Genomic DNA, 19,984 nt, shown 5'->3' with positions numbered 1-19,984 from the left:
GGCTTTAGATACCTATTACAGTGGTGCCTCGCAAGAGGAAATTAATCCGTTCCGTGAGGCTCTTCGTATAGCGGTTTTTTCGTCTTGCGAAGCAAGCCCATTGACAGCTTAGCGGATTAGCGCTATTAGCGATATAGCGGCTTTTAGCGGATCAGCTGTTAAGCGGCTTATCAGCGGATCAGCTGATAAGCGGCTTAGCGGCTTAGGAAAAGGGGGGGAAGGGAAAAAAACCCGCAGGAACTCGCAAGACATTTTCGTCTTGCAAAGCAAGCCCATAGGGAAATTCGTTTTGCGAAGCGCCTCCAAAACGGAAAACCTTTTCGTCTAGTGGGTTTTCCGTCTTGCGAGGCGTTCGTCTTGCGGGGCACCACTGTAGGTCCATAAATTGCCATACAGTGGACGCTCAGGTTGCGAACGTGATCCGTGCAGGGTGCATATTCGCAACCCACAGCAGCGCATCTGCGCCCGTGCGGGTTGCAATTTGGCGCTTCTGTGCATATACAAAGCACTATTTAGCGCTTCTGTGCATGTGTGACTGCCGAAACCCAGAAGTAACCCGTTCTGGTACTTCTGGGTTTCGGCGGTCCGTAACCCAAAAAAAAAGCAACCTGAAGTGTCTGGAACCCAAAGTCTGATTGTATAGCACATATTCAACACAAAAACCAGCGACAACTTGTTGTTGACAAAGGACAGCTGGACATATAAAGGGCCCCATTACCTTCAGTAGCTTAGGGCCTCATCAAACCTAAATCCAGCCCTGGGTTGGACGCAAAGCTTTCCCTCCCCCACAATTGTCTCTTAAACTAAAGCTGCGTCTGTTAGGTGGGTGTGTTTTGAAGGAATCACTGAAGCAGTCATCAAAAGATCACAGTGGATTATTATGACGCTCAGAATTAAAAGAGGCCCTTGCTTATCTGAACGTGCAATTTGTAAGGCTGGTTTCATAATGCCGGTGAACGAGTTTCTATGACGGCTCGAGGATTCAGCATAACACAGCAGAGCCTTTCATGGCTTTCTTTAGAATATGCTCTCTGGAAATCTGTTTAGCCTTGACCAGTGGTGAATAGCTATGCACAAGAAATGGCGGTCCTGACTTCTGAGTAGAAATGGTTAGGATTGCAATTTACTGGTAATCAAGATCCAGATTCCTGTTTGCAAGTCATTTAGGTGACAAGATCACAATGTCGATGAGGGAGCAGATCTCCATGCAGAAAGTCCTAGTGACATGGTGCACTTGCCCTCAAAAACAGCCACCTCTCACGCCATACATAAAGTACTCAATAAAACTGCTTTGGGGCCAAGATTCTTTGGGATGCTGAGAATTTAGGGATGCTTTTCAAACAAGGACAGTTGTTGTTTTCACACACAACCCCCCGCCGCCGCCCCCCATGTCAGAAACAGGAAATTGTTGTGGTTACTACAGGGGAACGTCCATGGCTTCATTTGTACCTGGAAGAGTAATATTCTTCCTCCAGCTCATAGAGGTCTATGGAGATCTCATCACGCAGGGCAATCAGCTTCTTGTCGCATTCCTCCTGAAGGCTGCGCAACTGCTGGTTCCACTGCTTGATGGCTTCGTTGACAGAAGGGAAGTCGTTGAGGATCAGGAACTGTTTTAGGTCAGAGACAAGCTTCATAAGAGACTCGCCAGCCCGAACAATATTTGCAGCTCTGACATGCATCTCATAGTTGTCCTGCTTGCCTTGGGTTGCCCGAGAAACTTGAGTTTCTTCCTCAATCTTTGCCGTTTTGATTATCTCTGTGAAGTTATCCATGACAGACTTGATGTCATCTTTCAGCCTCTTGTTGTAAGACTGAAGGAGGGTTTCCTTGCTCTGGGGGAGCACGTGCTGCTGCGACATTGTGGGGGCAAGAAAGGTCAGAAAGAGTTACAACTTACTCAATACATGTAATCCTCTTGCAGCCAGATGGCCATTTTCTCTTTTTCTCTTGCGAACGATTCGTCTTTCATTGGCTACGTCCAACCAATGGGGCAGGGAAAACATTGCATTTGGGTACTTTTTGATGTTTTGTTCATTGTTTATGACGACTTTTGTTACGTTTTGTAGTTATGTAATTTTTTATATGTTGTCAGCCTCCTTGAACATGGTTGTACCTTTGGAAAGGCAGCATACATATAAAATGATTGCTTGATTGTAATAAATTTGAACACAGTCCCACCTGGATTGGAAAAGATTATTTCGTTCCAGCATTGCAGAGGCTGCTCTTGTCACAAATCCCCTGTTACCAAACTGTTGTAATTTAGCATTTTCATGCTTGATCTTGACATTTCTGTGTTTGAAAATTGCCATTTTAAGGTCAGTAGCAGGAATGTCCTGAAAGCTTGCCGTTTTCTCCCAGGGGTTTCTGAATAGTTACCACTTCTGATGTCAGGTTTTGTATCCATTTATTGCTACTGACTTTAAAGTGGCTGTTTTTGAACAAAGAATCTTCTAAGGCAGACTCCAGCATTAAGTTACTTAACAAGCTATTCATTTATTGAAGTTGCAATAGAATACAACAGAAGACAGAACATGCACTACAGGTGACTTGCAACTTATGTACATTTAACTTGTGTGCATTCAAGCTTTACACGCTTGGCAAATAAAAAAATAAGAGACGATGGAAAGGATTTAGGTGTCTGAGGGAAAAAAGACTGGCAATCCCACCCACCTTTGAATCCAACGTGTTTTGACCATACATGATTAGGGCCTCACATACTGGAATAAAACCCAATTGAAAGCTGAGGGTCTCCTGTATGTGATGAAACACGCTGGCCACGCTAAGTTGGCTATATCATTGGCAAAAGAAGCTAAACCGAAAAAATGCAGTACTGCAGTGCTTGTTGCTTGGGAACTTCAGATGGGAAAGGGAGGGATACCCCCAGACACATCCAATGGACACCTGCTGAAAGCTGTGTTTGGTTATGGCTCTGTGATGAATGGAAGGGGTACCCCCATCATGTGCATTGCGCATATAAAAATTATGAATCAGCACTGAGGCATCCACGGAAGCTGATATCAAAATGTCATAGTCATGTATTAATTAAAAGCTAATCATAAAAACAATCAGACAGCAGGAAGTACTGCTGTCAACAACTATTATCTGGGATGATCAGGTATTCAGGTATTGGAAGATTTTGCTCAGGCCGTTCCTTTGCTATTAACTGCTAGAAACTGGGGTGAATAACAGGGGGTGAATCATTCATTTAATGGTGTTGTGGCTTCCTTGGCAGTCTTGCTCAATAAAAAATTGATGGCTGGTCTAATGTGTTGCAATGGCATCTTCAATATTAAAAGAAGAAACTACCATATATTCACATTGTATGGGTAAGTGCGCCACAAAAAGCAAGTAGGGTCCTGTATTTAGACACTGGATACCTAAGTATCTGATCGGGACCTTCAAGCCATGCAAACTAGAAACATTTTACTGGCCAATGATGGACTAGCCATACTGACCTTATAGGGAAGATGTCCTAGTTAGATTAAACACTGGCATATCAAACACCCTCAGAAATAACTATTTCACATTCAATGCCTGTTAAATATGCAAAAAGAAAACTACATTAGGCAGTCAGCCCCCAAAATCTACATGTTAAAATGGGAAGGTAGTTTCATTTCAAGCTCTGCCTCACCCTTTCCAGTTGCACTGAGCTGGAGATGCTGGCATGAAATGCTGCTTTTCAATGCAAGAAGTCCCTTCCAACTTTTTTTTTTAAAAAGTTTGATGTTTTATCATGTTTTTAATAATATTTTTGGGAGCTGCCAAAAGTGGATGGGGAAACACAGCCAGATGGGCGGGGTAGAAATAATTATTAATATTATTATTATTATTGCTACTACAATTCTTCTTTTTTTGCTTTTTAATGCTTTATTGAGATTAAAAAGAAGTAACAAACACAAGGATTAATCAGAAAAAAGGAAAAGAAAATAATATTTGTTACCTCACACCACAGTACGTTCTTCTTGAGTCTCCAATGACTTCCCGCCACCCCATCATGTATTCACCACTTAGTCTATCTAGCGCACTATTAATTTCCATTTTCTTTTTGTTAATTTTCATCAATATGATGTTCTCTTATAACTATCCATCATACCACAGAAGTCATTCAAGTCCTGCCACTGACGTCACGTTATTACAGCAGTCCTTAAGGTATTTTTTTGGTACATGCCGCATTTCTTAATAAATGTTTGATCATTATTACGTCTCAGTTTTTCTCTCATTTTTGCCAACTCAACTGAGTACGCGATTATTATTACGATTCTTTTTTTTTTTAAATACTTTTTATTCAAATTTTAGAAATACACATGTCTATATACACTATACAGATCATCATATCACTAAACTTATAAGCATACATATAGATATACAAAGAAAAAAAAAAGGAAAAAAAAGACGCCTTTGGACTTTGTTTAGTCCTGGACTTCCCTCCACCCTATTGGTAAGTATCAAATAATCCTACATTCACGTATTTTCTCTTAGTTTTAAATATTAGTTATTCTCTGTTAGAGTTAATCCAGGCCCACCAGTGTCTTCTACAATTTATTTTCAATATATTTCCAATATTTACTCCAATTTTTATGAAATATTTGCTCATCTTGGTCTCGTATTCTAGCCGTTAGTCTAGCAAGTTCGGCGTATTCCACCATTTTAACCTGCCAGTCACTTATACTAGGTATAAGCATTCTGGTAACTCTCATGGTGCGCTGCTTCTATATGCTTTTATATACTTCTTTTTCACAAGTACTAAAAGAGCCAGAGGCTTGTTTCCCCCAAGGGATTCAACTTTGTTACCAGGTAAGGGCTGGCCCAAGACATTTGGGTGCCTGAAAGGAACCTCAAGAGGGCAGCCGCCTCCTCCTCCTCTCTCCTCCAGGGAAGATCCAACTCAGGAACAAGAGGCTGGGGAAGAAAGATTTGCCCCCGCTCAAGATGCTGCGCCGCCCGAGGCCGCCGCCTCACCTGGCCTCTCAGGTGAGCCGGCCGACAGTACAGCGGAACCTCGAGCTGCGCCCTCTAGAGGCAGCAAGCTGCCCCTGCAGCTGCTCCGCCGGGCGTGGGAGAAACCAATTCATCGCAGAGGAGGGGGGGGTGGGAAAGAGAAGGAAACCAGGCATATTTCCACAACGCCGCGCGGCCCTCATTTTATTCTGTTGTTTTAATACCGGGTTTATTTCAACGGGCGGCGAGGGGGTAAAAAAAAGCCGGGCCGCATTTGTGTGCGTGCGTATTTCCTTTACCGGGTTCACCTCCCCCCCCGTGCGTCTTGGGAGGCGTTGGTACGCGCCACGCCTTTCTCCGGCTGGGAGGCGCGCGGGGCGGGCGGGGCGGGGCGGGGCTCCGGGCGGAAGCGCGTCGAGGGAGCAGGAGAGCGAGGTCTCGAGAAGCCCGGCCGGCAGCAGGGAGAGAGCGAGAGAGCGAGGGGAAGAGAGAGCCATGGAGTCCCACCGCTGGCTGCCTCTGGAGGCGAATCCCGAGGTGAGGGGAGCAAAGAGGGGGCCACGCACACGGCGAGGTGTAGATGCTTATATATATATATGTGTGTGTGTGTATATATATATATAATATTATATATTATTATTATTATATATATGATATATTATTATGTATATATATATTATTTTAGATATATATATATATATATATATATATATATATATATATAATATAGATAGAGAGAGGGGGGATGTAATGCACACAGACTTACATGAATATACACACACACATATTTATTTACATATATATAATATATAGGTAAAGGTAAAGGTACCCCTGCCCGTACGGGCCAGTCTTGACAGACTCTGGGGTTGTGCGCCCATCTCACTCAAGAGGCCAGGGGCCAGCGCTGTCCGGAGACACTTCCGGGTCACGTGGCCAGCGTGACATCGCTGCTCTGGCGAGCCAGAGCCGCACACGGAAACGCCGTTTACCTTCCCGCTGGTAAGCGGTCCCTATTTATCTACTTGCACCCAGAGGTGCTTTCGAACTGCTAGGTTGGCAGGCGCTGGGACCGAGCAGCGGGAGCGCACCCCGCCGCAGGGATTCGAACCGCCGACCTTTCGATCGGCAAGCCCTAGGCGCTGAGGCTCTAACCCACAGCGCCACCTGCGTCCCATATATAATATATATATATATATATATATATTATTAGAGAGAGGGATGTAATGCACACAGACTTACATGAATATATACACACACATATTTATGTACATCGACCCTGTTTCCCCGAAAATAAGACAGTGTCTTATATTAATTTTTGCTCCCAGAGATACGCTAGGTCTTATTTTCAGGAGATGTCTTATTTTTTCCATGAAGAAGAATACGGTACACATTTATTGTTGAACAGAAAAGAAAGAAAGAAGGAAATCTATTACCGGTACAATGCCTTACGGTAGCTTCGGGGGCCTTATGTTATGGGGTGGCCTTATTATCGGGGAGGCCTTATATTAGAGCAAGAGGCAAAACTGGAAGTAGGTCTTATTTTGCAGGGATGTCTTACTTTTGGGAAAACGGTATACATATTTGTACTCACGCACACATATACGCACATATGTATCTACGTAACACACAACATATTTATATTAATGCACACACATATATGTGCACACTCACATATTTATTGACATCTGTATATAAGTATATTTGTACACATGCACATATACACACACATATATGTATACGTAATACACAATATATTTATATTAATGCACACGCATATATGTGCACACATTCACATATTTATTGACATCTGTATATAAGTATATGCACACACGCGTACATATATATATATGTAATAGATATTTATATTAATGCATACACATGTGCATACTCACATATTTATATACATCTATATATTAGTATATTTATGCACACAAGTATAAATATAGGCATGCATGCACATATATATTTATACACACATATATATGCTTGCACAAACATCTATCCATATACATATATGTATACATGTGCATACCGTATATACAATTATATATATACAGTTTATATGTACACACACACACACTTGCATGCACACATATATGCATATAGACAAACAGCTTCATTTTATATATTTAAGTTTGGGGTGGTGGCAGTGGCAGTAGGAGTCAATTCAGAGTTTGTTTTGGGATGGAGGGGAAGGTGGTTGGGAGAGAAATGACAAAAAAACGGGGGGGGGCAGTTGTTTGTTTACTTGCTTGCTTATTAAACCTATATACCACCTTCTATCCGGCGATCACAGGGTGGTCTACAGTATAGAAACTCAATATGTATAATGTAAGGATGACAGCATGAAAGACAATGAAAGGGGGGGGGACTGGGATGAGGAGTTTATGCATAGGGGAGCATGAGCTGTTGGGGATTTCAGGTGGGTGGGGAATGAGCTAAAGTATTTCCAGTTTAAGTTTTACTGCTTAGTGAACGATTAGAACTAAATCACTTTTTTTCTTCCTGGTTTTTTTTTCAGGTCACAAACCAGGTGAGCCTATTTTTATTTATTTATTTAAGATAACAATTTGCTTGTTGTATTCTTGGATTTTGCACCTCTTCTGTTCCCATAACCTTTTGGCTGTGATGTGTACATTCCTCCTTTATTCTGTCTCTGAGTGCATGGATGTGTGTCTGTGTATTGTACACCCACCCACAGGCTCTCTCTCATCCGTCAGCTGAGGATAACACTTGGGCATCTGATGAAGTAAGCTCTGGTCCACGAAAGCTTATGCTGCAATAAATCTGTTGGTCTTTCAGGGTGCTGCAATACATGTTTGCATTTGTTGCAGGAAATTGACTGGCTGCCTTCCCTGTTTTAAGGCCAGGGAGTTTCCCATTCTCCTTCAAGGTCCTGCACAGTCACCACAAAAAATTATACCCTGGCCGCCTCCTTGCAGCCTACTCATTTCATTAGGGAAAGCATCTCCTTGTGGACAATTTAAGTTTGGGAGAAAATAAACTCATGAATGTAAAAATGTATTTTATGGTTTTATAAACAGTGTTAGATAACAGTGTTCATCACTGTTTATCGCATGGTCTCATAATGTTTCTAAGTATAAGTATCCGTATCTTTAATCTTGTTAATCATAATTTGCAATGCTTAGAAACTTGATTCTCAAACATCACTGTTTCTATTAACACATTGTTTTGGTTCTAAAACACTTGGTTTCCCTCACCATAGCTTCGTATCTTTTGCATCTTAACATGTCTTAAGCATTAATGGAATGGGGTATAATCTTCCTTTGCGTATGTCAGCTACCCAGGACAGTTGACTGTGCAGCTTCTGTATTTTGCCATACCTATCATAGTTCTTGCTCTCTCCTGTATAACTGGTCCTAGGTGACTCCACAGGAAGGAAATGCACTTCCTGTATGCATAGGACAGTATCAGTTTTCTAGGAAAGGATAACAATTAAAAGTGATGGAGTTGATGTGGAAGGGTGACCTCCTTATGAATATGTGTATAAAATATGAGGAGTGACTTTTAAAAGTACAAACATATGTAAGTTACTAGTTAACCCTTTGTATAGAGGATAGATAAAGGACCATCAAGGCACTTTCTTGTACAAGATTCAGAATAAAGAATCTTAATTTATGTTGAATCTGAGCTGGATATGTGGAGGAAGAGGTTTGCGGTGTTTGTGAAAAATTGTAATCTAGTCTTTCGAATGTGACGCATTAGGTTTTTGCCGATGTTGCTCAACAGCATCCCTGAGAAGACGAGACAGGTTAATTGCTTATTGCTTGGGTGGTAACGCAATCTTTCACAGCAGATGAGTTTTCTGGCATGCTCAGAAGCTAGTGCATCAGCACATATGGTTCATGAAGGAATTTCCCTTTAGGCCTATGTGACAGATAAGTAGTAGTACAGTAACTCTTGCTCAAGCCATCCCTGTAAAATTCAGTAAATGCAGTTCTTACCTTTACCTCCTCACAATCTTTTTTTCTGGAGAAGGCTTATTCAGCCTTGTAATTACACAGTCACCTGACCTCATGGCAAGCAAGCAATGCCTCCAAGTAGTGCATATTTTCTCCTGCTCGGCATACTCTGGAGGGGGAGGTACAGCAACATATTATGGCAGCTGCTGTTTCTTCTCTCCATGTCCACAGTGCTAAGATTCAGGCAGGCAGGAGTGTCAAGCGACAGTTGCCATGTCACTGCATTCATTTTGCCACCTTTAAACTTTGTGGTGGAAGTCCGCGTCGCGTGAGTGTGAGATGAACTGATTCCATAGCACGGTGCTGGGTTTCCCCAGCTGGGAAAAGTCAGTGCTGGGTTTTGGCAGAGTATATGGAAGACTGAAAGAAGATAAACTTGCAGAGTAAGAGGCACAGAGACCCTGCCCTGAAAAGCCGGCATTGTAAATGCATTATCTACTAGATAAATGCTGTTTGCGTGGGATCAGATTGAGTTCAGCAGGTTCATTAATGTGGCACACAAGTTAAAGGTCTCCTGAATTCTAGTGGCCCGGCTTGTACCATTGGTAACTAGATTTTGACAACCAAGTATAAGTCTTCTGTATCCATGTTCATGCACAGGTGCTGTTTAATTTCAAGCTCTGCATAATCAGTGGTTTATGCAGAGAAGTGCACTGCTTCAGATTTTTGCAACCCTATCTAAGACCTTTTCCTGGGTGGCAATTTATGATTAGTGAAGCATTTGAGAATTACATGCTGCAGGTCCTCTAGTGTGTTTTGTGGCAGTAGAAACACCATGGGTTCTGTCTCCTGAGCCTCTTCCATCAATTGTTCTATGTAGTTTATCTCCTCAGTTCTGTTATAACTTAAGTAGGGATTGGAGAAGCAAGTCATGTCTGTGACCAAGTACAGTTAACACATTTTAAAATCCAGGCACAGGTCAGGATAAGGATTAAGGGGTTAAGCCAGAGGCTATGTGGGAAATGTGGGGTCACCTATGTGAATAGTTATTCTCTTGTGCATCTGTATTGATTAGTGTAAGAGAACTTGCAGATGAGTCTCTGAAGATAAAATTGGTTATCCTCAAGTGTGTTACTTTCTAATTTCTGGAGAGAGCAGTGGGAAATGAAATTAGGAATAGCATAGTTTGAAGGTTGCATCTTTGCGATACTGGGTGGGTGGCGCCCAAAGGCTGTGGAACCCTTGAATTTCTTACTTTGAGCCGAAGATTGCCTTGCCACATCACAAACCGCTTATATAAAAGTCCTCCGAGTTTGAAAAGTTACTTTAAAATGCAGAGATGGGTGGATGTAGGAATGACAGTTTGAGAATCACAAGCCACAGGCAACCTTAAATTTGCAAAACTGACTGCATTGCCCCCTAGATCTTAGCTACACTTAAGTTCCAGAAGCAAAACCATTTTTCCTTGAGATTTGAAGAATTCGGTTTCTTAATAATATATAACTTAACATTGCTGTTTATTACTACCATCCTCTGTCAGTTGTGCTGTCTATGTTGAACCATACTGAAAGATGCAAAATATTAGCTTTTTTTTTTTTTGAAAGAATTTTTTTTACAGTACACTGTGTGAAGGATATAGGTAAAGGTAAAGGTACCCCTGCCCGTACGGGCCAGTCTTGACAGACTCTGGGGTTGTGCGCCCATCTCACTTAAGAGGCCAGGGGCCAGCGCTGTCCGGAGACACTTCCGGGTCACGTGGCCAGCGTGACATCGCTGCTCTGGCCAGAGCCAGAGCCAGAGCCAGAGCCGCACACGGAAACGCCGTTTACCTTCCCGCTGGTAAGCGGTCCCTATTTATCTACTTGCACCCGGAGGTGCTTTCGAACTGCTAGGTTGGCAGGCGCTGGGACCGAGCAGCGGGAGCGCACCCCGCCGCAGGGATTCGAACCGCCGACCTTTCGATCGGCAAGCCCTAGGCGCTGAGGCTTTAACCCACAGCGCCACCTGCGTCCCGTGTGAAGGATATACTTATTGATAAATCCTTAATGTGTATCTCTCTTTTCCTAGTTTCTCAAACAGCTAGGGATACATCCCAGCTGGCAATTTGTGGATGTTTACGGCATGGAACCAGAACTCCTTAGCATGGTGCCAAGACCAGTTTGTGCCATCCTTCTCCTCTTTCCAGTAACAGAAAAGGTAATTCTTATTTATCTTCAACACAGTTATCTTCCCGATGAAGTAATTTAACTTTGGTGCCTTACAAATGACCTAAGGAAAGCAGGCTTTGGTAGGTTCAGATCTTGGTCAGACTAGAACAAAGCTATGTTTCATACATGCTCACTCCCATTTTTCTCTTCTTTCTTCATGAACCTTGTTTGGGTGAAGAGACACTAGCTTCTTTTCTTTTTTTAAAAAAATATTTTTAATTAAGAATTTCAACCCAATAATTTTAACAAAGATACATCATCCACATTATCCCCCCTCCCCCCCCGACAGAAATCCACCCTCCCTCAGCTCCTTTCTCTGGTTTCTCAACACATATTTTTATTTGCATGTTGTCGAATTGTAAAGATCCTGAGTTTGTCTATCTATATATTACCAATAAAGATTTTGTGAGTGTTTATTCAAAACCTGCCAAAGAGTTCAGTTCATTTTGTTGTTTCTTCAAATGTTTTATAAAAGGTTCCCATTCATCTTTAAAATCAGTTATCCTTGTCACGTAGTTTGTATGTCACTTTTGCCAATTCCGCATAGTCCATCAGTTTTTCTGGCCACAGTTCTTTCGTCGGGATTTCTTCATTCTTCCATCCTTGTGCTATTAAGACTCTTGCCGCCATTGTCACATACATAAAAATATTTTTTAGTTTCTTTGGCAGGTCTTTCCCCACAATCCCTAACAAAAAAGCTTCAGGTTTTTTCACAACTGTTAAATGAAACATTTTCTTTAACTCATTATATATCATTTCCCAGAACATTTTAAGTTTACTGCAATCTCACCACATATGATAAAACGTCCCTTCTTTTTCCTTGCATTTCCAACATAGGTTTGAGCCCGTTTTATACATTTTCCCTAATTGTACTGGTGGTATGTACCATCTATACATCATTTTCATGTAGTTTTCTTTCAGTAAAGAACAATCTGTAAATTTTAGGTCAATTTTCCATAACCTTTCCCAGTCTTCCAACATAATATTGTGGCCTATGTCGTGCGCCCATTTAATCATAACTGCTTTCACCTCTGTGTCTTTCATCTCCCATTCTAACAAGATACTGTATGCACCTTTCTACAGTTTTACTTTCCTTTCTACCACTTCTTTTTGAAATCTAGATGTTGTATAACTAAATCCTTTCTTGTTGTCTTCTTTGTATGTTTCATATAATTGTTGATAATGTAACCAACTCTGAAAATGGTCTTTTATTTCTTCGTAGTCTCTTAATTTCCATTTCCCATCTTGATCCTTTAACAGATCAGTACAGTGGTACCTTGGGTTAAGTACTTAATTTGTTCTGGAGGTCTGTTCTTAACCTGAAACTGTTCTTAACCTGAAGCACCACTTTAGCTAATGGGGCCTCCTGCTGCTGCTGTGCCACCGGAGCACGATTTCTGTTCTTATCCTGAAGCAAAGTTCTTAACCTGAGGTACTATTTCTCGGTTAGCGGAGTCTGTAACCTGAAGCGTGTGTAACCTGAAGCGTATGTAACCTGAGGTACCACTGTATATGTAAGCTGCTTTCCTTTCTTTCCAAGTGGTTTGAGCAGCAAAGCTTCGTGTGGTGATCCTTTAATTGCAGAAGCAGGATCTGGTCCTCCAGTTCTTCCTGTTTCCCTTGAACCCCTTCCACAATTCTCTTCATCCCTTTTTTGTTCTTCTCTTAGTTCTCCTACCTCGTCTCTAACTTTTTCCAGTTTCTAATTTATTAACCTTGTCTCCCAGCATCCCAAATTGCTCTTTCAAAACTCTGTTTGGGTTTTCAATATCCTTGTGTACTTGTTCAATCAGTGTTTGATTGGATCGAGTAAATTCCTGCATTGATTGAACCATTTCTTTCCTGAATTCAGAAAGTTGCAGAGCCAGAAGGTCTGTCTGCTCTTTCTCCCCTTTCTCTCCAATCTCTGCTTGTCCACTAACCCTTCTGCTGGCTGCCGCAGCTGCAGCTGCTCCCCTCCTAGTTGTTACTGTACCCTTCTTGCCCACCATGTCTTATCAGTTGGTTCCCAGTGTTATTTGAGATGTTCAGGGTCACACCTGCTAGCGCAGTTCCCTCCAACCTTGAGACTTTCCCCCCTCCCAACTTTCTTGCAGTTTCACTTTCCCTCTTATCTGCCTCCTCCCTCCAGACAACAATAAAACTTATAATCATATAACAAAAGGAATGCACAAACCAAAAGGAAAAAAAAGAAATAAAAACTTCCAATATAACAGGGGACATAAAATATACAATTAAAAGGGTATCAAATAAAAAAGACAGAAGAAAGTAAAAAATAATTTAAAAATCCAGAATACAGACAAAAGGAAAAATTAAATCAGTTTAGCTCTAAATTGGTGTCTTTAAGAAACTAAAATGTTCTTTAATTTGTACTTATCTGCTTGTTATTGTCTCAAACTGTATCGGCTTACAGTAGTTCCAAAGTTCATGTCTCCATATTATTTGCTGTTTGTAATTCCATGGCAAGTTGTCTTATTATTTAATTCAGTAAAGTGCAGGCTCTTTCAGTCACTTGGGGTGTAGAAATTAGTTCGGAAGCTGTTCCAGGCTCTTTCCCACTTTCTGGGGTATCCCCAGATGTGCTAGGAGTTCCCTGCTGGCTTCCTTTATTTCCTTTCTTTCCCTCTTCCTTTTTCAGCTCTGCCAATTTAAAAGGTCTGCTCCAGTTCCTCCAGCTGTCAGTAGATTTTTTTACTTTATAATCCAACAGATAACTTGATGCAGTTACTGTATATATCCTTTGAATGTAACCATTCAGCTAGTCAGAGTAAAATGTATCCATTCTCCATTGCTGTAGTCAGTCTCTATATCCAATTCACAAAAACGTTCCTTTGCAGAGTTGACCCACAGAAATCGGAGACTTCTTAAGCCTCAGTTTCTCATGACACTTGAACTTGTTTAAGGCTTTCTCCCAAATCAGGATTTGATCCTGTACCCTCAATCTCAGTAGACCAAAATACTCCTAAAGCAGGGACCTACAGCCTGCCCAATTTGTCTCACCAGGTCATTGTGCCAAAATTGCTCACCTGCCATCATATGTCAGCCCCTGTCAGAGTGACTTGTTGGAGAACGAAGGACCTGGAATATGCCCCGTCAGGTGGGAACGATTCCCTACCTCTGTCTTAAAGCTTATGGCAGGTCTGCAAAGTGATAATGTGGAGCAGGAGGAAATAGTTAACACCTGCAGTCCTTTACTTTTCCCGATAAACCCTTCCTGGGTATGCAGAATATATTTAGCCACACATTTGCAAATGAATCCAAAAAAATAGTAGCAACTGGCCATGTAATCTAAGGGAACCATTTTTTATTTGATTGCCTGAACAATAGAGGGTTTTTCATATAGTTGACTTGGTCACCTGGAAGCCATGGATGTTTACAAGCCTGCATTGATCAAGTTCTCACAGTACAGTCAAACCTCGGTTTTTGAACGTCTCGCCTGCCGAATGTTTTGGAAGCTGAACGCCGAAAACTCAGAAGTGAATACTTCCGAGGTTCCACTGTACTTTAAACTTCGTTTTTCCATTCTCAACCACAGCCTCTTTGGAAAACATAATTCTTCAGGGGAGAAAAACCTGGATATTTAATTTTGTTGGCCACCAGTGTAGACACTGTTCATATAGCAAGCAGTTCAGGCCAAAACCTGTACTAACCTGTTGGGCCTCCTATTAGCAACTGCAGTGTTGAGTTGCTTAATTGTTTAAATTTTAAAATGTTTTGATCTTCTAAAATGAAATTCCCTAGTAATTGAGAACAGGATATTTACTTTTTAAAGTAGCAGGAAGCAGATATTCTTAGAAGAAAAATAGGCAAATATCTCTTCTAAGGTCATGCTTGTTGCTCAGTGTGTATATTTATTTAACAACAAACTATGTGGTTTTCCGCAAAACAACTGTGTTTGTTGCTATGAAAACCTAAGCTGCTTTAATTTACTAACATTACAGTTCTAACCTTGGACCAAGCCACATTTAATTCAGTAGGGCTTTCCTCTGAGGAGACGTGGCTAGGATCACACTTGAAATACTACTTTTTCCTGGTTTTTGTGACCAGGTTAGCCAAAGGTTTGTTTCAGCATGAGCCAGGCCTTTGCAACAGTCCAATTTGTAGTGTATCTCAGTTGCTGAAATCCGGGAAAGGTTTAAATATGTTTGGAAATGTTAAACACCTGTACAATAGGCTTGTTTGTTTGTTTTAGGATATTCTAATGATTTATATTTCTTGAGTTAGCTTGGTTGGGATCAAAGGTTAAAACATTTGTCAACTGAAGAGATTGCTGGTAGATTTATAACAGAATGTGCTATATAATAGACACAACTAGCTGTCATGTGCTTTGAAGATTATTCAACCAATGAAAGAACTCGGTATAATAGTAGTGTATAGACTTTAAGCATAAGCTAGCAGATGTGAAAACTGGCAAGGTTTAGTTTGCTTCAGTTGACAGTAGTTAGCTTTAGCTTGTGGTGTGCTCTTTGTAGAAGAGGATGGTGAATTTGCCATGGTGAAGATGGTGAACTAGCCATGCTAAGAGCATAAATTGATGCATGAGAGTAAAACAGTCAGTTGGACAATCTGTTATGTTTAGAAAGCTTACTCCAGCTTACTAGTGGCAGTATCTCAAAGCAAGAACAAACTTTATTTTTAGGTTGTATTGCTTCTTTTTGGCCAGGACTGCTTATGTTATAGAATTATTCTTTTAAAAAACAGAATTGGGGAAAAAGCAAATTGCGACATGTTTTTTATTCTTGCCTTCTAGTATGAAACATTCCGAACGGAAGAGGAAGCAAAAATAAAAGCTCAGGGACAAGAAGTAAAACCATCAGTGTATTTCATGAAGCAAACAATCAGCAACGCCTGTGGAACTATTGGGCTTATTCACGCTATTGCAAACAACAGGGATAAAATTAACTTTGGTAAATTACTTCATTTCTACTATGGTGCCTCTTAATGGTTTGAAGGGTAGGGGCGCTCCTGAACTGCTTATTGCTTATACTGAACTGCAGAAAACTTAGAAATAAGCAAAAGTTGGCTGAAATGCTCTTGGAAAACAATTGCCACAATATGAATAGCTGCAGCGGAATAAAATACATAGCAAATTCAGCATGGATTTTTAAGATTAATGTTGTCCTCAGTTCTTAACAGGTACTGTAATTATTTATGTTGTCACTTCATGTGAAATAAATAAGATGTGATAAGTTCAGCAATCCTTTTTGTCGTAGAGTTCAAAGTAACATATTTTAACATATTTTTAAATTCATGTTCTTTTATTTGTTCTAGAAACTGACTCCTCACTAAAGAAGTTCCTAGATGACTCTATGCCCATGAGTCCTGAAGAGAGGGCCAAATATCTAGAAACTTACGAAGTCGGTATCATTCCTTAATATAAATTTGGGAAACGGGAATATTTTGCTTTTAGGCCTATGTATGCCAAGGCAGATTGCACTGGCTTTGGGTGGGGCAATCAATGCAGGGCTTTTGGTTCATTTTTACTAGGGAAGTTTAAGAACTACATGGGACGCAGGTGGCTCTGTGGGTTAAACCACAGAGCCTAGGGCTTTCCGATCAGAAGGTCGGCGGTTTGAATCCCCACGACAGGGTGATCTCCCATTGCTTGGTCCCTGCTCCTGCCAACCTAGCAGTTCGAAAGCACATCAAAGTGCAAGTAGATAAATAGGTACCGCTCCGGCGGAAAAGTAAACAGCGTTTCCGTGTGCTGCTCTGGTTCACCAGAAGCGGCTTAGTCATGCTGGCCACATGACCAGGAAGCTGTATGCCGGCTCCCTCAGCCAATAAAGCAAGATGAACACCGCAACCCCAGAGTCGTCCACGTCTGGACCTAATGGTCAGGGGTCCCTTTACCTTTACCTAAGAACTACATACATTTGGCTGAATTTTATTATCTCTCTGTGTGTGTGTGTGTGTGTGTACACACACACACACACACACACACACACACACACTGCCCTTTGTTGCTTGAAAGACAGTATCAGTGGAATAAAATGAAAAGCATCATCATAGAAGCATTCAAATATTTACACTTGGACTGCTCACCCATATGCCTGAGTTCAGAGACACAACTTCACTTGCCAAAAGCCTCTCAAGGTGCACCCCATTCCCACCCAATCTGGCTGACCACAAGGCCCAGGCTGGAAGATGTGGGAAGAGATGCTCCTTCAAATGGTTTGGTTTGATGCTGTTAAGGGCTTTATATATTAATGCATGCCAGCAGCTCAAATTTGGTCCTGTAACAGATAAGGTGCCTGTGCAGCATCAGTGTGATAATGAGAGATCCCTGATCCAGTCCCTTGCTGCTTGCAAACAAGGTTTCCGGCCCCTGTACAACCTTGTTTGATGAAGATGGTTTGGATAGATGTTGGCTTACTAGTGGCATCACAGCCAGTAGGCACAGTTGTGGGCTCTTAATCTGTGTTTTGTTGGTTTTGCTAGGAAACCAACACCTGTACTCTAGCTGCTGTCTTGCCTGGAGCTCCTCCGTCTCCCTATTCTGCAGTAAAGTCAGGGCCACACCAGCCATGCCAACTGGAAAATTCCCCATAGCATTCAAGTATCTGTAATGGTTCTAGGGGGTTGCTCGTGCGTAAGTTGGCGCCACACCTGGCTGAGTTACCTGGGTGAACCCTTTCTGTCTGGACAGCCACCCACCCGTGGCTGTCTCAATCGCTGGCAGAATCCGTCAGTGGGCGTTTCTTGAACTTCTTCCAGCAAAGAAGTTCTTTGACGCCCAGTCTCCTCCTACTCTCCCTGCGCGGAAGTCTTCTGCGCAGGGAGGGTGTGGGCAGCGGAGGACCCGTGCTCTCCCCGCTGGTCTCCGGCGAGGAGTCCTGGAGCCTTCTCTCCGATTCCCTCATCTGCCCCCCTCCTCCACTGGTGCTATGCTGATTTCCTTCCCCAGCAGATGGGCTGCCTCTCTCCCTATTGGGACCCTCTCCGGCATCCCTCTGGAGCCTTCCCTCCGCCTCTGGCTCTGATGGCAGTTCCCTGACAGTATCCCTTCATTTTCATAAGTCTCTTGTGGGCAGACCATCTTAATTTCCCCCCCAACCCTGGGATGGAGAGGGGGCAATGAGGTTCTCCCACCATCAGTCCAGACCTCATTACAACCTCAGTATCCACCTACACTTCCCCTAAATGCTACTTGGGATCTGAAGGCACATGATTTCATTAAAAAAAAGCTGCTGGTATTTGGTTAAAGAGTTCAGAATGGTATTTTTATTTAGACAGTGGGAGGGAACTTAAAAATCTGGGTTTGGCACTTGCATTATTATAAATCACTGCATAATGTAAGATCTTGCCTATGAACTAATTATTATTATTTTTATTATTTCAGGCTATCCGTGTCACTCATGAATCCAGTGCCCATGAAGGCCAGACTGAGGTATTGAACTTAATGTGTTTTCCCCATGCATAAAATTTTGAGTAGGGATCTTTCTGTATGCAGTTTCTAACAATTTGGGAGGGGGGGTTCTCTCTTTTCTGTAAAAAAAAATGCTACTAGGTTGCTAAAAACTGGAAAAAGTGGTATCTATCCTGCAGGGAAGTAGCAAGCGTCCATATGGATGTATGAAATATATAAAGTTACAAATATAATGTTTCACTGGTAGCTGTTATATTATACTGGCTCATAGTTGTAAAGAGGCAGTGCTTAGGTCGATGTCAGTTCATCCATTAATTTTTTGGGTAAAAAGCCACATCTGCCACCAGTAAGGATAATACTAGTTGTGTTTTATTATATGGGATTTTTTTAAAATGAGGCCTCATATCTGAAGAACCAAATGCTTGGGGAAAATGCTATATGAATATTAACAGGAAGCTTTTTATTTAATATTGTAAAGGCATGGACAACATTTTCTTACCATAGGGACATTGTCTTCTTCCTACCCTTCCTCCTCAGTTCACACCAGCACATACATGATGAGCACATTGTGAGCACATTTAATGCTAAAAGACACTCTTCTCTAATCTAATTTAATCCGATCCCATGTGGTGAGACAGCTGTGGTTATAGGCTGGTGGCTGCGGTTTTGTTTTTTTTAAAAAAGACCCATCTTGTACAATCAATGATAAAATTGAAATGCTTCTATTTTTTTAGTTGATTTCAGCAGGATTTAGCCTTGTCTTTAATTCTGGATCGTGTCCATTAGCCATCACAAATGGCAAAGTATCAATAGGTGAAGGTTTAGGCAGGATACATACAATAAAACTGGCGTCCCACCTGTGTGTGCCACATTCTCCTTCCTGGGCTCTTTGGGATAGGGCTAAGGCAAAAGAAATCCTGAGAGCATTGGCGTGTTCATGTGTTCTCCAGCTCACGATGCTTTGCCTTGCAATGGTTAAGCTTTCCTCATGAGCGTTTGGCTACTAGATGTTGGTCCCCCCTGCAGTGGATCCTTTCCAAAACTTTGTCACCAAAGACCCACGACAGGCAAAATGGATACTTTAGTATTTTGTATTTAAAGATAACATGTAACATTTAAGTTACAATAATAAATTATTATTATTATATGTAGCGCATTAGGCCATCCAAAGCATGGCTGCATACATTGTCTCATATCATTCATATAGCGTAATAACGGAATGAAATAAATTTCAGCGTATGCAGCCAGGTTTGCAGCGTATGCAGCGGAAACCAACAATTTCTGTGTTGATTTTATTTTAGCATTATTTGCCTATGCATTGTGAAAAGATGCAATTAAGGCCTGCTTACAGATATGTTTGAGCAATGATGGGGAGGGAAAGGTAAAAATTGTATCTGGCAGGCTGTAGGATGGAGAACAACGTAGTGCTGTTTACTAAACACTGAAATGCTTCAGTTATTCCCCATTTTGGCTTCGCTTGCAACAGGTTAAATGAATCATTATGGTGAAAACATTGGCAGAGGCGTAGCCATGCTGGTTTTTGT

The 19,984-nt window shown here is 41.7% G+C and overlaps 2 protein-coding genes across 5 annotated transcripts in view; one reads left to right on the top strand and one right to left on the bottom strand.

Annotated features, from left to right (window-relative positions):
• Positions 1-1,090: 1,090 nt before the first annotated feature.
• On the bottom strand, positions 1,091-5,180 carry LOC307214300 (mediator of RNA polymerase II transcription subunit 22). Of its 3 annotated transcripts, none has more exons than XM_079973132.1 (2): positions 4,795-5,180; positions 1,091-1,853 (listed from the first exon to the last, which is right to left on the bottom strand). In XM_079973132.1, the coding sequence occupies exons 1-2, from the start codon at positions 4,816-4,818 to the stop codon at positions 1,440-1,442; spliced, it is 438 nt and encodes a 145-aa protein (XP_079829258.1). In that variant the 5' UTR covers positions 4,819-5,180; the 3' UTR covers positions 1,091-1,439. The 3 variants fall into 3 exon arrangements, with proteins under 3 accessions (XP_079829258.1, XP_079829259.1, XP_079829260.1); XM_079973133.1 differs by having other exon boundaries at positions 1,091-1,850; XM_079973134.1 differs by lacking the exon at positions 4,795-5,180 and having other exon boundaries at positions 1,091-4,232.
• Positions 5,181-5,325: 145 nt separating this feature from the next.
• The window catches only part of UCHL3 (ubiquitin C-terminal hydrolase L3), a 29,151-nt gene continuing 14,492 nt past the window's right edge, over positions 5,326-19,984 (top strand). For both annotated transcript variants that reach the window (XM_079972864.1, XM_079972863.1), the window contains exons 1-6: positions 5,326-5,478; positions 7,463-7,474; positions 10,932-11,060; positions 15,822-15,978; positions 16,343-16,428; positions 18,414-18,461. In XM_079972864.1, the coding sequence (XP_079828990.1) occupies positions 5,437-5,478; positions 7,463-7,474; positions 10,932-11,060; positions 15,822-15,978; positions 16,343-16,428; positions 18,414-18,461 (474 nt within the window). In that variant the 5' untranslated portion in view covers positions 5,326-5,436. The remainder of the gene's footprint in view (positions 5,479-7,462; positions 7,475-10,931; positions 11,061-15,821; positions 15,979-16,342; positions 16,429-18,413; positions 18,462-19,984) is intronic.

The sequence above is a fragment of the Podarcis cretensis genome (genome assembly GCF_951804945.1).
Source record: "Podarcis cretensis genome assembly, chromosome: 4".
NCBI classification, from domain to species: Eukaryota; Metazoa; Chordata; class Lepidosauria; order Squamata; family Lacertidae; genus Podarcis; species Podarcis cretensis.
This window is presented reverse-complemented; position numbering and strand designations above follow the sequence as displayed.

What these genes read in the sequence shown, in the direction of transcription:
- LOC307214300 (XM_079973132.1), bottom strand. Translation starts at nt 4,818, where the DNA reads ATGTCTTGGGCCAGCCCTTACCTG. An exon ending in CTTGGGCCAGCCCTTACCTG is followed by an intron (nt 1,854 to 4,794) that starts GTAACAAAGTTG and finishes ACAATGTCGCAG; the next exon opens with CAGCACGTGCTCCCCCAGAG.